Consider the following 16,900-nt stretch of genomic DNA (forward strand, 5'->3'; position numbering starts at 1 on the left):
GTTGCGAATTTTATTGATCTTTTCAAGGAATGAACTTTTGGTTTTGTTGGTTTTTTTCCTATTTTTCTATTCTCAGTTATCTTTAAAAGATATTAAAGGTAAGAAAAATTAATTTCTATATCTACCCACATATTTATCATTTTCAGCATTCTTCGTTTCTTTTTACAGATATAAGTTTTCCTGTGTTATTATTCCTATTTGAAGAACTTCTTTATTATTTTGTTTAACTCAGGTCTAGCAATGGATTCCCTCAGTTTTGTCTGAAAAAAGTCTTTATTTTGCCTTCATTTTTCAAATATATTTTTCTGGATATACAATTGTTGGTTGACAGTATTTTTTTTTCTTTCAATAAGATATTGCTCCATTGCATTCTGGCTTGGATAGTTCTGATGAAAAAATATTGTATAAATCTTATCTTTGTTTTTTTAATCTAATTTTTTTCCTTTGGTTTTTCCAAGATTTCTCTCTTTCTCTTTGGTGTTCAGCAGTTTGTGATATGTGTAGGGTTTTATCCCTTTGTGGGATTCATTAAGCTCCTTTAATCTGTCATTAGTTTTCTTTCATGAATTTTGGAAGATTCTCAAACATTTTCCCTTTAAATACTTTTTCTACCCCATTCTTTCTTCTCCACTCCTGAGATTCCAAATGTATGTATTATAGTCGGTTTAGGATGTCCACTGACAGGTTTTAGTTGCTCCGTTCTTTTTATTTGTTTGGTTGTTTCCACTGATTTTCCTCTTTGTGTTTCCCTTTGTATAATTTCTTTTGATCTGATTGTCTAGTCTGCTCAGAAGCTCATGATTGTTAGTCTTTATCTTTAATATTATAATTTTAAAAAATTATTTCCTTTATATTCCTTTATAGTTTCTATTTCTTTAGAAATTTCCTATTTCTTCATGAATTTTTTTTTTACCTCATACCATGTACTTTAACATATTAAGCATATTTGTTTTAAAGTCCTTGATTGTTCCAACATCTGAGTTATTTTTGGTTCTGATTCTGTTGACTGCCTTAGCTCTTGACAGTGGGTCTCTTTTTTTTTTCCTTCTTGATCTTCGTTATGTGTCTTGTAAATATCAAGTGCTGGATATTGTATTTAAAAGCATAATAGAGACTGAACTAATGGCGTATATGTCCAGAAATAGGCACACCTATTTTTCTGTCTGATCATTAGTGTGGGAAGTTTTAAATTTGTATGTTCGATAGTTGAACTGGGGCCAGGCTCACTGGCTTATGCCTGAAATCCTAGCACTTCGGGAGGCTGACGCAGCAGGATCGTTTGAGGCCAGGAGTTTGAGACCAGCCTGAGGAATAGCGAGACCCCATCTCTACAAAAAAATTTTAAAAATTAGCTGGATGTGGTGGGACGCACCTGTAGTCCTAGTTACTTTGGAGGCTCAGGCAGGAGAATTGCTTGAACCCAGGAATTTGAGACTGCAGTGAGCTGTGATTGAGCCACAGCACTCCAGCCTGGGCAGCAGAGTGAGACCCTGTCTCAAAAAAAAAAAAAAACGTTGAACTGGGTTTTGTATTTTGTTGTTGCTAGTTAATTTCAACAAGCCACAAACTTCAAATTTTGCCAGTGGTTCCTACTACTTTGTGGTTAGTGTGGAATTTGGACTGCTGGAGGACTTTTTCAGGGTTCCTGCTCTACTTTCGGCTTTCAGCAAGTCCTGCGTATCTCTCTTTGTGCTCTCACTGGTAGATTGCTGTTGCCCATTCTTTATTCAGGGCTTGGTAGCGGTGAGGTGGTACAGGGGGAGCAAGAATGTCTTGCACCTTCCCTCTCTTTGCCTGTCCCCACCATCTGCAGCTTGGTATCAAAAGGGATAAGCAGGACATCCACCATCAGACCTTTGCTTTATATCAGTGTAAGATCCTGTGCCCAAGTGGTTTTCAGCCTTGCCCCCAGTTCCAGATGGCTGTTTTTTTCTACCTTTCTTTCAGTGGCAGCTGACTTTACAAATGACCAAAGTGGGGCAGATTCCCACCTTTGGGCCAACAACAGATGGCTTTGTTTCTACCCCTCTCAGCAGCAGTTGGACTTTTCTTTGTGCATGGGGTACAAGGGTTTCCTTTTTAGATGTTTAAAAATTATTCTTGGAATCTTTCTACATATTATATTTAAACGTTGTCTTTTTAGAAGGTTAATTTCTGGTGAACAGAGGCTGAATCTTAGATTTTTAGAGAAGGATGCCTACTATTTGGTTTTTATTACAATATGCCCATGTGTTTGTTCTTTTCCAGCTTAGGCTTGATTTCCGACTCTTTTCACATGTTCTTCGATAGCACTGCCATTTTGGCTGGATTGGCAGCTTCTGTTATTTCAAAATGGAGAGATAACGATGCTTTCTCTTACGGGTAAGACTTTTTAAAAATCTTTTTATTGAAGTATAAGATACATAGAAAAATACACTAATCTTAAGCTCAGTGGTTTTTTATAAATTGAACACGCTTGTGTAACTTGAATATTTGAAACCCCTCTCATGCCTCTTCTGTTTCCTTCCCACCCACCTCCCTCAGGATAACCACTGTCATAACTTCATGGATTAGTTTTGCCTGTTTTCGAATAGTATATAAGTGGAATCTACAATATATACTTTTATTTACATCTGAATTCTTTGCTTAGTGGTTAGGGCATCTGGATTTTACTAAAAAAATTTAGGTGAGATTGTTACCATATAGGTGAATTTCTCAACTTTTAACCTAGGTTTGTTTTGAATAATAAAAAATTCCAGTGTATAAAAATGGTCATGTTTCTTTCTTTTCTTCTTTTTCTTTTTGAAAGGATATTTTGCTGTTAATTTATTTAAAATCATTTCCTAACATGATTTTACATAACTTATCCTCTTTGGCTCTGCTTTTATCTAAAATACTTCTCATGCTTTTGCTGATTTGGACAATTAATCAAATATTTGTAGGGTATCTTTATGTCAAGGGACTATATTGGATCATCTTAGAGGAAGAATTTGCCTTTTGCCATTCCTGATTGGGAAAAGCAATGGATTTTCCATGATTTCATTACACTGCCTGAGTGTTTCCTTTTTTGAGCTCTTGGAATATTTTGCAGTGTAATTATATTTATGTGTAAGTAGATCTCAGGACCAATATCCGCTTTCTCTCTCTTCCCCACTGCTTTTTCCTTCTTACTCCCTCTTCTGCTTTCTTGTTGATTATTTTCCTCCATCTTTCCCCCACCTTTTCCCTGTGAATACTCTTTCACATTCTCTTCCTTCTACATCTGTCTTTCCTATTTTCTCTCTGTCTTATTCTCATCCTCATACTCATTTTCTCTCTCATCCTCTCCTAAGTACTCCCACACCTTTCTTCTCTTATTCTTTCTTTTTCCCTGCTCTTTTCCTCTACTGTTTGTCTTTACCTTTGAGACTCTAACTCTCCTTCCCTCCTCTTAACCTCTTCAGCTCTATTTCTTTTTCCTCTCCCTAAGTCTCTCTTTCCTTCTTTCACTGATTCTCCTTCCCTGCCCTGTCCCTTTCCTGTGCAGTTTCTCTCATTCTCTCCCTCTCCTGTTTACATGCACCTTCTTGTATGCACTGTCTCTTAATGCCCCTTGCTCTCTCTTTTACTCTTGTTCCTTCACTACTTCCTCTTTTTCTCCACATTTGCTTCTCTCCACATAGTTTTTCTTCCACATACTCTTATTCTCTTGAGGTATTTATTCAGGGCCCACTATAAGTTGAATACTTTTCTAGTTCTAATGATACAAAGATGAATAAGACATGACTCCTGCCTTGGAGGAACTTCTGGCCTGATGGGGAAACACTTCCATAAAAATACGATAGTAGCCATATGTAATGTGACAGGTGCTAAAGGGGAAATACGAGGTTCTGTGGCAGAACATGCTGATTTTAGTCATAACCAAAATGATATGGTTATTTATAAAATTATGAAATGGGACAAAAATACTAATCATACTATTTTTATAGTATAGAACAATAAATTCTATGTATCTATAAATTCAAGCAGCTTGAAAGCTCAGTAAGAACATTTTCTATGGCACTATATTAGTGATATTCAAATAATCTTGAACAATAACTATTGAAAGATTGTATTGTAAATTATTAAAGAAAGACTATATCTGAAGTTATAATTTTTGTTGGAAAATTAGTAATTCATGTGTATTATATATCACAAATATAATTAGAATATCTTATTCAACAATGTTTCTTGATAAACAGTGAATGCCTATTAAAAATTCTCAGTTTTTTAATGCTTAGGTATTTGTTGTTTCCCATTTAGAATGCATTGTCTGTTACTATAAGATGGTTTTTAGGAATACCTATGAATACCTTCAGTATCATGGCAGATTTGAATATTCAGCTAGTGGATATAGGAGAGTAATATTCTTGCCACTGTTTTTTTTTCTTAATCTGTCTTCTCATGTGTTTTCTTTTTTCTTTTGGGAAAGATTAAAGAATAAAAGTTGGTGTAATAGTTGAAACTGTGAATAATTGCTGTGGTAGTAAGTAGCAGCAGTAGTAAACTGCTGGTGTTAGTACATCAGAATGACACTGATTAATTCATGTTAAGTCTCAGATGAATCCCCATAAACCCCCAGTTCAACATGATCATAATAGCAGGCTGACACTGCAGTAAAACAAACAGTAGGGGAATCTGAGAGCAAAGACTTTTCACTATTTCTTTATGTAAAAGTCATCTTTGTGTCTTAGCACACTCTTATTTTTGAAAGAACAAAGCCATCATAAAAATAATATATATCCATTGGGTAGATAAATACATACATACATGTTTATATACATAGGTACATATTTTTGAATCTTGCGCGCGCGTGCATGTGTGTGTGTGTGTGTGTGTGTGTGTGTCCTGGCCGAAGAATCCAAACACTAGCTATACTTAACTAGGCAGCAGTACATTCATGAATTAAATGTTCTGTTTAATAATTCCAAGATGCACTCCATTTGTTCAAGTAAACATAGTCATTTGTAAAGGCAAGTGTGTCTAGTTTTCACAAGTTTTCATTTTAAACCTGTATCCAAGCTTAGCAAATATATTAAAGCCAATTAAATCACTTGAGTCCAACAATTTATCAGAATTTTGTGGAGCATACCTCCTAAGCTAGGAATTAGAAACAAAAAAGTACCTGAAAAACCTTCTTGCCTTTGATCTTGAAATCTAGTGGAACTCAAGCACAAAAGGCTTTCAATCAAGCATTAGCTATGGGACTGGAAGGGTGGGTTAAAAGGAAATGCTTTTTATTTTTCAGACAGTAACCTTGCTGATTTATTAGATAAACTCCTAAGTGTAGGTTATGTGAAGCTGGCTGCAAATTATTTGAATTTAATGAGCTATTCTCCAGAAAAAGAAAATATGCTAGTGTTAGAAGGTAAAGGTTAGGAGTATGCATTATTTTTTAGTATAGAAATACATGCTATGTTGGAATGTGCTTGACAGGACAAGCTCCAACATAACTGGATAGAGTACATTTTAAAGAGTTCTCTTTCCTTTAAAACCGGTTTTATAGTAAAAATTGTATTATCTAGAAGTTAACATAGAAAGCTAGGAAAAGCTCCCATTAAGTTGAAGGACCAGAGGGATTACTTGCTCTCAGCACCCTTTGAATAATGTTTCAACATGTAAAAATGCTAAGTTAAAGTTGTTTCTTATGACTTTAAGCCAAATATACATTATGGAAAAATAAAATCTTTCCCCAATGCTTCACACAGGTAGGAAGCAGAAAGCTTCAGAAGTCCATGGAGCAAAAGACAGGTATTTTAAAAATAGTTTAGTTAGAATATGTGAAGCTAGAATTGATTTTAAAAATAGGTAATTGAAAGTTTATTCTAAATTTATTAATCTTAGAATAAGCATTAGAAATATAAATCTCAAGTTGTTTCTGGTATAATTCAGACATCATTTTATTTTCCTTCAGATCAAAGCTCCACTATTCCAAATTTGAAAGCTGAAAGGTACAAAGCAGAAAGCATTAGGAGTTCTTAGAAAAGGAGAAATTAATAAGTTCTAAAAACCCCTTTCACCAGACCTGTTCTACTTTTTATCTTTGGATCCTTTCTTCTTTGTCCACTTGTCTGGTCCTGTTCTTCCTTTTCCAGTGGCAACTTGAGATTTAAATTTCTGTAAAAGATCTTTCTAAACCTACTTACTCTAAGAAGGTCTTTTGATTGGCTTCTAGAAATCTATGTGTTTTGTGGCATTCTGGTATTAAAAGTAATTCATAATTAAATTTATTTTCTCATTTCTACAATATTTGTAAAATAAAATGTACTATACTATAAATACTAGGACTTTGCTGGCTAGTTATAACCATGTAATATGGTTTAGAATCTCTGAACATATATAGATTTATGATTTAATTTTTAAGAATTAACTTAATAATTCAGTTGTTTATTTTGCTCCTCTTTAGGTATGTTAGAGCGGAAGTTCTGGCTGGCTTTGTCAATGGCTTATTTTTGATCTTCACTGCTTTTTTTATTTTCTCAGAAGGAGTTGAGGTATAGTAATAATGTTTAGACTCAGTAAATTACATTTTTGTAATGAAAATGTTTCTTAATTAAAGGTACATGTTAATAGAGCTGTTTTCAACTATCATTAAGTATTTTTTGAGGACAGTCTTGGATTTGATAATATGTGTGTATAAGAGGAGCTTACAAAATAGTTAAAAAATTAAATATATGTGAAACTTCTTGGAATTGAAAGAGGGTACTTTATAAGCTATGGATGAAGTGTTAACACTATGAAAAGTAAAGGTGCAATCTGGATAATGAGGTCAGTTGGGACGTGTTCTTAACAGGAAAATAGAACCTGAGAGTTTTGCCAATGAATCTTTAATATTTGGTATTTTTTTTTTTAAAGGAAGAAAATTTAAAGGTTAATGAACTTAAAATGAAAGGCAGTATTTTAAGATACCAAAGAGGAACAGATTTTGGACCAAATAGTCACACTTTTAAATGTCTATATTTATTTAAAAGTAGTAATTGTGTTACTTTTTCTGCAGTTTGTAAGCACTGATTTTATTTCTATAAACTGTTTTGGCAGATACTTTTTGAGTGCTTTTAATTTGGAAAATAACAAAATATTTAATATTCCCTTATGTTTTTGCCAGATGACTTATCAGAAATTAAATCAATGCTATTTGTTTGTATTATGTGTTTTCTAGAGAGCATTAGCCCCACCAGATGTGCACCATGAGAGACTACTACTTGTTTCAATTCTTGGGTTTGTGGTAAACCTAATAGGAATATTTGTTTTCAAGCATGGAGGTCACGGACATTCTCATGGCTCTGGTATGATGATTAGAATCCTTTGTTTCTTCATTTTCTACCAGGTTTCTGTCATAATTATTTACTTTAGAAAATTGTTACTTTTTAAACTTAAGTTATATATTGATTTTTAGTAACAAAAATAGTGTCAGTAGACTCTTATTAATATCTTCCTGAAGCATCCCTCCCACTTCTCCATGCCCCTCCATCTCAGTGCCTTCCCCGAGCTGTGCATATTATCATTTTGGTGTGGATTCCTCCAGACATCTGTAACTCATCCATTCAGTATGATACCATTTATATAAAACAAACAAGTAAATATTAGAAAACCACAAAACAAATCTAGTTATTAGAAAATTTTATCTGTATGTGTATGAAATTTACTATATAATTATATACATTATGTAATGTCTTTGAGATCTTTCTGTTTAGTATGCATTAGTCTACCTTGCCTTGTTACCAGCCATATAGAACTCCATGGTGTGGATGACTGTGGTTTATTTAACCAACATTCTCTGGATAGATCTCAGGTTGTTTCCATTTTTTCGCTAATTCATATAAAGCCTATCCTTGTGAACATATGCAAATGTTTTTCCAGAGCTGTCCTATATTGTATGTATTAGTCACATATGATGATTTAAATTAAATTTTTGTTAATTAGAATTAAATAAAATTAAAAATTCAGTTCCTCAGTCACAGTAGTGACATTTCAAATGCTCAGTAGCCACATCGGGCTATAGTATTAGACAGTAAAGGTATAGAACATTTCCATTTTCACAGAAAGGTCTTTGAATTGCACTGTACTAGAGTATAAGTAGAGTTGCTGGAATATAGGATATATACATTTTTAGTTTCTATAGGCTTTTGCAAATTGCCCTGAAGAATGATTATCATTCTCATTTATCCCAGGAATCAATGCAAGTACTAATTTCCTCCCACTCACATCAACACTTAATATTGTGGGTGTAAAACAGTTTTGCTAATAATTTGATAAAAATCATGTCTCATTTTATTTGGTATTTGATTAGTCATGAAGTTGAACATCTTTCTGGTATGTTTTTAGGCCATTCTGGTTTTTTCTCTTGTAGAATTACATCTTCGTATTTTTTCCTGTTTTTCTGTTGTCCTATTTACAATCATTTTAAATACATTTTATACTCTAATCCTTTGTTTTATGTTTTGCAAATATCTTTTGCTAATCTGTGGCTTGTCTTTGCACTTTTACATAGGGGTTTTTAGTTTGCATATTCTGGTTTTTCTGTTTTTTTGTCCTATACTTTTTCTGGTATATTTTTTGCTTTGTTTAAGCAATTTTGTTTGTATGGATTTGAATTACTATTTAGTGTCCTTTCATTTTGACCAGAAAGACTCTTTAATATTTTTGGAGGGCAGATTTTTGTTAATCTGGAAATATCTCAATTTCTTCTTTATTTTAAAGGATAGTTTAGTTGGATATAGAATTCTTGATGGAGTCTTTTTTTCCAGCATTTTGATAGCATTCCACTGTCTTTTGGCCTCTGTGGTTTCTGTCAAGAAGTTAGCTGTTAATCTTGTTGAAGTTCCTTTGCTCCTAAGTTATTTTTCTGGGGCTACACAACTTTTAAGATTTTCTCTTTGTGTTTGACTTTCATCAACTTAATTATGATGTCTCTAGGTATGGTTTTGCTTGAGTTTATTCTACTTGGAGTTTGATGAGTTTCTTGAGTGTGTAGACTAATATTTTCCATCAAATTTGGGTAGTTTTCAGCCATTATTTCTTCAAATATTTTTTTCTGCCTCTTTCTCTTCTCTTTCTGAGATTCCTGTTGTGCTTAATTTGATACATTTGATGTTTCCACAGGTCTATGAGACTCTGTTCATTTTTCATTTTCTTTTCTTTCTACTCCTCAGAGTAGATAATCTCTATTGACCTATTTTCAAGTTTGCTATTATTGTAGCTCAGATCTCTTGTTGAGCCCTTCTATTGAATGTTTTATTTCAGTTATTATGCTTTTAACTCCAGAATTTCTGTTTGGTTTTAAAATATAATATCTGTCTCTTTGTTGATATTCTCTATTTGGTGACTCATTGTAATATTTTCATTTTTTAGATGTGGTTTCCTTTAGTTGTTTGAACATACTTTTAATAGCTGATTTAAAGTCTTTCTCTATTAAATCCAAAATCTCCTCAGAGACATTTTCTGTTAGCTGCTTTTTTCTTTGTATTTGGCATACTTTGCTGTTTCTTTGTATGTCTTGTAATTTTTTGATGAAAACTGAACAGTTTAGATTACATATTGTAACAACTCTGGTATCAGATTACACCACCCCTCCAAAGTTTGTTGTTCCTGGTGTTTTTGTTGTTGTATTGTTCTCCTTGTGAGTCTTTCCTGAACCAATTCAGTAGATTTGTGTTTCTTGCAGTGTGTAGCCATGGAGTTCTCTGCTAGCTCTTCTAAGTTCTTGTTTTTATTTTTAACCTGTCTTCCTAGGAGTCATACCTGGGCTGGTATAATTAAGTGGTCAGCCAATGATTAGTCAGAAGATTTAATGCCTTGCCATTAAATCTTCTACTTTTGCCAGAAGGATCTTTGTTGAAAAACATACCTTCAAACTAGCAGTTTATAAGGCAGCCTTAGCTTTCATATGCAGACATCAAGCTCAGTGAGAAATGAGTAACTGGTGATTTCTCTTTTCTCAGGTCTTCCTTGGGCATGTAAACAGGGTACATGAAACCTTTTAGATCCCCAGGAATATATTGGCAGTTTTCAAAGTTCCTTATAGTCCCACTATTTCCTTTTAATTCTCAGCCAGGCTCGTTTGCCCCATCTGAAATCACAGCCTTCTGCAGCTGAGATACTGCTAGGAATTTGCCATTGTTTTGGCCATTGCCCCTATCCTCACTCCCCCAGGCTGAGCTGATCTCTAAGATCCATATCACTGAGAATAGAAATTTTCCCAGGGAACTGCAAGTTTGGATAAAATATTGACTGCTGAGAAGATGGTGGTTTTAACAAAACACCAAAAGAGACCTCTCCATTGTCTGCACTCCTGCTGGCTTTTAGCTACTTTGCCCATTGGCTGGGGAGAGAGGTGGAATGGAAATAGCCCCAAGTTTTCAGTCTTAAAGAAGTTCAGTAGTTTCTCTCAGGTAGATGATTTTCAGTTCATTCTCTGATTTTGATTGGTTGTCAGTTCTGAAATGGTTGGTTTTTTATTACATTTCCTGTGTTTTTATTGTTTCAGAGGAGAGAGTTCAATGAAGTCCTCTCCACCATTCTGGAAGGTCATTTCCCCATAGTCATGATTTTTTCATATAATGCAGCGCTGGATTTGATTTGCTGGTATTTAGAATTTTTGCAAACCTAAGTGATATTTTTGAATTGGATAACATCCAGTCTCTTTTTGTGCTTTAGAATAGCTTGTATAACATATTTTTTGATGGTTTAGTCATTTTTAGGTATGTTATGAAGAGAGGATTCTGTATTCTTTTGTATTTTGCATTTTCTACCTGCTTTAGTGTAATTTTAATAATTCTTTTACCAAATGCAACATCTTCCCTGTCTCTGCCTCAATGGACTATGTACATAAATCTTGTTTAGGCCGGGCGCGGTGGCTCACGCCTGTAATCCTAGCACTCTGGGAGGCCGAGGTGGGCGGATCGTTTGAGCTCAGGAGTTCGAGACCAGCCTGAGCAAGAGCGAGACCCCATCTCTACTAAAAATAGAAAGAAATTATATGGACAGCTAAAAATCTATATAGAAAAAATTAGCCGGGCATGGTGGCGCATGCCTGTAGTCCCAGCTACTCGGGAGGCTGAGACAGGAGGATCGCTTGAGCTCAGGAGTTTGAGGTTGCTGTGAGCTAGGCTGATGCCACGGCACTCACTCTAGCCTGGGCAACAGAGTGAGACTCTGTCTCAAAAAAAAAAAAAAAAAATCTTGTTTAATCTTTGTTAGTGTATATAGTAGTACTTTGCAAAATTTTGGCCAAGAATTTTTTCTATGTTTTTTACTGCTTTATCCCCAGTGCCTAGAATGGTGCCTATAACATAGTGTAATTAACAAGTAAATATGTCTTGAAGGAATGAATAACATTAATCTGTTTGAGTATTTCTGTGTACTTCTGATCAGTACTTACTTTAATTTCCAGTAAGGTCTGTCACTTCTAGGCTTTCATTTTCTTCCTGTACTCTATAACAAGAACGTAGATGTTAGATGTTTTAATGAATCTATAACACTTTTTACAAGTAAATGTATATCGAATTGAATCTGAGTTTAGAGCTGATTCTTTTCACTAGTATCAGTATTATTGCTACCATTTATATATTTTTACATACCTTCTGTTCTAACACTTTGTTTTCTAGGCCATGGACACAGTCATTCCCTTTTTAACGGTGCTTTAGATCAGACACGTGGCCATCTAGATCATTGCCATAGTCACGAAGTGAAACATGGTGCTGCACATAGCCATGATCATGCTCATGGACATGGACACTTTCATTCTCATGGTGAGTACAGTCTAAAGACTTTCAGAGTGACAGCCTCCAAATAAACAGGTATTGTGTAAATTACTTTTCCTAGTTGAAATAGTTTATTGAAAGGATACTGCGATCAACTTCTTTTCCAATGAATCTGACTGTTTCCAAGGGCCAGTTTATTTTTAGTATATCATGAAATTAAGTCATTATAAGGCAGTGGATAAAGCTTTATTTTCAGTGAGTCTATAATAATAAAATGCCACTATTTTAAATGAGTGTCTGTGAATGAGGAACAATTGCAATTTAGCAAATCAAAATCATAATTTTTTAAGTATGATGAGGGCTTTTGTACCATATAGGCTTATAAAAATGTGATAAGGGTTTTTGACTTTTCACATTTTCATTGTAATTTTTTATGTTTATTGCTGATGTTTACCTTTGTGATGTTTAGAAATCTCTGTATGCTAACTTTTATAGCATTAGGTATTTACCAACTTAATCTTTTATTTTAAATTATATTTAAAATGGTTTGTCAAGTATAGATTAATAGAAGCTGCATAGGTAACATAATTCAGTTACTCTTTAAATAGAGAGTATGCTTAAATATTATCTATATTTGCCACACAGAATGCTAAAGCTTTAGATTTGAAAATATGAAAGGGGCCTTGGAAAGTGAGCATTCCAAGCCCCTACTTTTTCAATCTTTAAAATGTTTTTAACTACTTTATTGAGATATGATTGACATATAAAAAGCTGTACATATTGAATGTATACAATTTGATGAGTTTAGAGATAAGTATACATTCATGAAACTGTCACCACAATTTACACCATAAACATATCCATTACCACCAAAAGTTTCCTCCTGCCCTCTTTATTTATTCTTATTCTTCTTATTTATTTTTGTGATAAGAGTACTTAACATAAAATATACCCTCTGGGCAAATTTTTAAGTATATATATAATACAGTATTAATTATAGGTACTATGCTGTAGAGATTCCTAAGACTTATTTATCTTGCCTAACTGAAACTTTATACCCTTTGACTGATACATCCCCATTTCCACCTCCCTCCAGCTCCTGGCAGTCACCGTTCTACTATTCTCTTTCTATGAATTTTACTATTTTAGATTCCTCCTATAAGTGGTATCATGTAGTAGTTCTCCTTCTGTGTCTGGCTTATTTCATTTAGCATATTGTCCTCTAGGTCCATTTATGTTGTCTCAAATGGCAGAATTTTCTTTTTTTTTGGAAAGGCTGAATAACATTCCATTGTGTGTGTATACCATATTTTCTTTTATCCATTCATCCGTTGGTGGGCATTTAAGTTGCTTCCATGTCTTAGTTACTGTGAATAATGCTGCAGTGAACATGGAAGTAAGAGATATCTCTTTGAGATCCTGATTTCAATTTCCGTGGATATATACCCAGAAGTGGGGTTGCTGGATCATATGGTAGCTCTGTTTTTAAGTTTTAGAGGAACCTCCGTACTGTTTTCCATGGTGTCTGCACCAATTTACATTCCCACCAATAGTGTACAAGGGTTTTCTTTTCTCCACATCCTTGCCAATACCTGTTGTTTTTTGTTTTTTTAATAATAGGTATCTTAACAGTGTCATGTGATATCTCATTGTGATTCTCATTTGCATTTCCTTGATGTTTGGTGGTGTTGAGCACCTTTTCATATAACTGTTGGCCATTTGTATGTCTTCTTTGGAGAAATGCCTGTTTAGTTCCTTTGGCCATTTTTAAATCAGGTTATTTGGTTTTTTGCTGTTGTGGGAGTTCTGTTTCTATTTTGGATATTAACGCTTTATCAGATATACAGTTTGCAGATATTTTTTGCTATTCCGTAGGGTGCCATTTCATTTTGTTGTTTCTTTCCTTTGCTGTGCAGGAGCTTTTTAATTTGATGTAATCCCACATATCTATTTTTGCTTGTTGCCTGTGTCAGTCTCTAAAATTTGCTGTATTTTTGTCATGATTACACTGGTATGCTTTAAAACCTTGCTTTTCCAACTTTTTTGCTCACATGCATCCCAAAATAATTTTGAAAAACTACATATCTCTCACACTTTTGACTATCAGTGGGATTTTCAGGGTAGCTACATCATCCTTCTGACACAGCAGTACCATATCTGGACAGAAAATATTTTGCAGCCTTACATTTATGCTTTTATATTTCTTTGTTAAATTATTGCAGAGCATTGTTACAGTGCTCTATCCAAGCGGTAGTGATAAGGGTATGTATATCTTTTTGGTGCTGTGAGCCAGGAACAAATGACTATAGGCAGGTACTCTGTTAGTCATGATCAGAAAGCTTGTCAGTTTTTCCTGATGTTCCCTTTAAACAAATACTGCTCATCTTTTGCCTTATTTACCCATATTTTCTGCTTTAATGTTAAAGCTGATTAATCTTCAAAGTATTTAAGTATAGAAATTACAACATTTTTTAAATCTTTTCATCATAAAGGCAAAACTTTTAAAAAGTATTTTTATTTCTTCTGTATGCAAAGCTTGCTACATCCAGCTAGAAGCTATTGAAAAACTACTGTTTGCCATAGTCAAGTTATCCTGGATACTATCCTGCCTTCATTTCTTGGACCTCTTATAATTTCAAGCAGTACATTTGTTTTTTTCTGAATTTTCCAATTGTAAAATATTAGAGGATATTTTATTAATATTAAAAGATTTTCACAGTGTTTATAATTTCCTACGCTCCTCCACTGAATTACTTCATTAAATTTTAAAAATAATTTTATAGGTCTGATGTGTCTATACAGTCATGCATTTGAATGAAAAGGACCCTGAATTGTAAAAATTTGAATCAGGAATTGAAAACATGTTGTAAAACAATTTAACTTAATTCTCTACAGATGGTCCTTCCTTAAAAGAAACAACAGGACCCAGCAGACAGATTTTACAAGGTATGTCAAGCTATTGTATGTTTCTAACTTTTATGAAATTGGTTTCATAGTTTTGAGTTGTTAAAGTTTTTCTTTAAGAAAAATATCTAACAGTATTTGTGTTGAGAATGTTAGTCTTTTTAATGTAGTGATAATTTTATATATACTGTTAGATATATGAGCAGATGTTCTTTTGTCACTTGGCTATTTTCTTAGATGTAATAAGAAACACAAAATATTCAGAAACTGTACTGCTTAAATATAAGTAACACTCATGCCTATGACAATAGTATCACTATACAGATGCTTCCTGACTTACAATGGGGTTAAATCCTGATAAACTCATGATAAATTGAAAATATTGTAAGTTGAATATACATTTAATACACTTAGCCTAGTGAACATCATAGCTTAGCCTTAAGCCTAAGCTACCTTAAATGTGCTCAGAACACTTATATTAGCCTACAGTTGGACAAAATCATCTTATACAAAGCCTACTTTATAATAAAGTGTCAAATAATATCTCATGCAATTTATTGAATACAGTATACTGTAGAGCACAGTATTGGTTGTTTTCCCTCATGATCACATGGCTGACTGAGAGCTTTAGCTTGCTGCTGCTGCCCAGCATCACAAGAGAGCATCATACCACGTTATCACTAACCTGGGAAAAGATCAAAATTCAAAGTACAGTTTCTAGTGAACACGTATTGGTTTCACGCTATCATAAAGTCAAAAAGTTGTAAAGTCAATTCATCATAAGTTGAGGACTGCCTGCCTGTAGTATTATGTTTGCCTTCATAGGATTATTACATAGTTTTTCCAAGAATAATATCCAATATGCTTTTGTGTTGTGGGAAAATTTAGAGCTAAAAAATGTAATGCAAAGTGAAAACTCCATTATATTTGTAGGTTTCGGTATCAATAGATGATACCGAAACAGGGGCTTACATGTGATATAAAATGATGTGTATTACAAAGTTTTCTGAGCCAGAGAAAATCAATCTTGTCTTTGAACTATTGTAGTTTCCTTTTTTGGAATGTGAACCAATCTTTGGCTCCAAGTTTCCATTTAAACTTTATTGTCAAGGTTTCCTAATTCCCAGCTCCCTGTCTTCTATCTTTATTAACTTTTGACTTCAATCTGACTTTCTCAGTGGCTTCTGATCCAATTTCTGCTACACCTATTTTTCTCTACTATTTCTTGGTATAACTCTTGCTTTTTATTTTTTCACCATGAATATGTTCCTCCATATTGAGGAATTTATTTTCAGAAGGCTTAAATGTGTCTTCCAGTCACTGATTTTTCATTTACTAAATACATAGAATTGTTTTAGAACATTTGCTGAAATAGTTTATATTCATGCATATTTTATGAGTCTATATCAAGTGCTATTAACTAGCCTTGAAAATAAGAATTTATTTTTAGTTTTGAAAATCATCACAAGTTGGAGGAAAGGAAGTTAGATTTGCTTTCCTGTGAAAATAAGTTTATATTTTCTGAATATCCATCAATTTATGGTGGCTGAAGCAGCCCAGTAGATAGCTGAAGTATAGAGATAACTGCCTGGTATTAAAAACCTTCCTGCAGAACGACTATGTAGATACTCACACATGAAAAACTATGAGTTAACTGAATTTTTCAATTATTTGCTACATCTTGAGTATGACCCCTGGCTTACTGAATTCTTGGGGAGTTCTATCCAGTCTTCTAAGGCTTTTAACTTTATATAAGTTAAATATATTAATGTATATTTCTTTCTTCAGTAATTTTTCTTCTTAAACAGTTACTGTAAAGGAAGAAGGACTTACGTAGTTAATGACACTTGCTACAAAACCAGTTTTCAGGTTGACAAATAACATGTAGCCAGGAACTTTCCAACTTAAGGAAAATCAAGAACACATGATTCTTTTTTTCCTTTTAATGTTTTTTTTTTTTTTTTTTTTAATTTTTTTTGAGGCCCAGGCTAGAGTGCTGTGGCGTCAGCTTGGCTCACAGCAACCTCAAACTCCTGGGCTCAAGCAATCCTCCTGCCTCAGCCTCCCTAGTAGCTGGGACTACAGGCATGCGCCACCATGCCTGGCTAATTTTTCTCTATATATTTTTAGTTGTCCAGCTAATTTCTTTCTATATTTAGTAGAGACGGGGTCTCGCTCTTGCTCAGGCTGGTCTCAAACTCCTGACCTCCAGCAATCCTCCCGCCTTGGCCTCTCAGAATGCTAGGATTACAGGCATGAGCCATCACGCCCGGCCTCCTTTTAATGTTTATAGCTAT

The 16,900-nt window shown here is 33.9% G+C and overlaps 1 protein-coding gene across 1 annotated transcript in view; it reads left to right on the plus strand.

Annotated features, from left to right (window-relative positions):
- SLC30A7 (solute carrier family 30 member 7) overlaps positions 1-16,900 on the plus strand; it is a 65,428-nt gene that overhangs the window by 9,681 nt on the left and 38,847 nt on the right. Inside the window, exons 3-7 of the mRNA XM_069478300.1 lie at positions 2,248-2,361; positions 6,404-6,491; positions 7,157-7,283; positions 11,604-11,747; positions 14,595-14,645. Coding sequence (XP_069334401.1) covers positions 2,248-2,361; positions 6,404-6,491; positions 7,157-7,283; positions 11,604-11,747; positions 14,595-14,645 — 524 coding nt within the window. The remainder of the gene's footprint in view (positions 1-2,247; positions 2,362-6,403; positions 6,492-7,156; positions 7,284-11,603; positions 11,748-14,594; positions 14,646-16,900) is intronic.

This window comes from Eulemur rufifrons, chromosome 8 (genome assembly GCF_041146395.1).
Source record: "Eulemur rufifrons isolate Redbay chromosome 8, OSU_ERuf_1, whole genome shotgun sequence".
Lineage (NCBI taxonomy): Eukaryota > Metazoa > Chordata > Mammalia > Primates > Lemuridae > Eulemur > Eulemur rufifrons.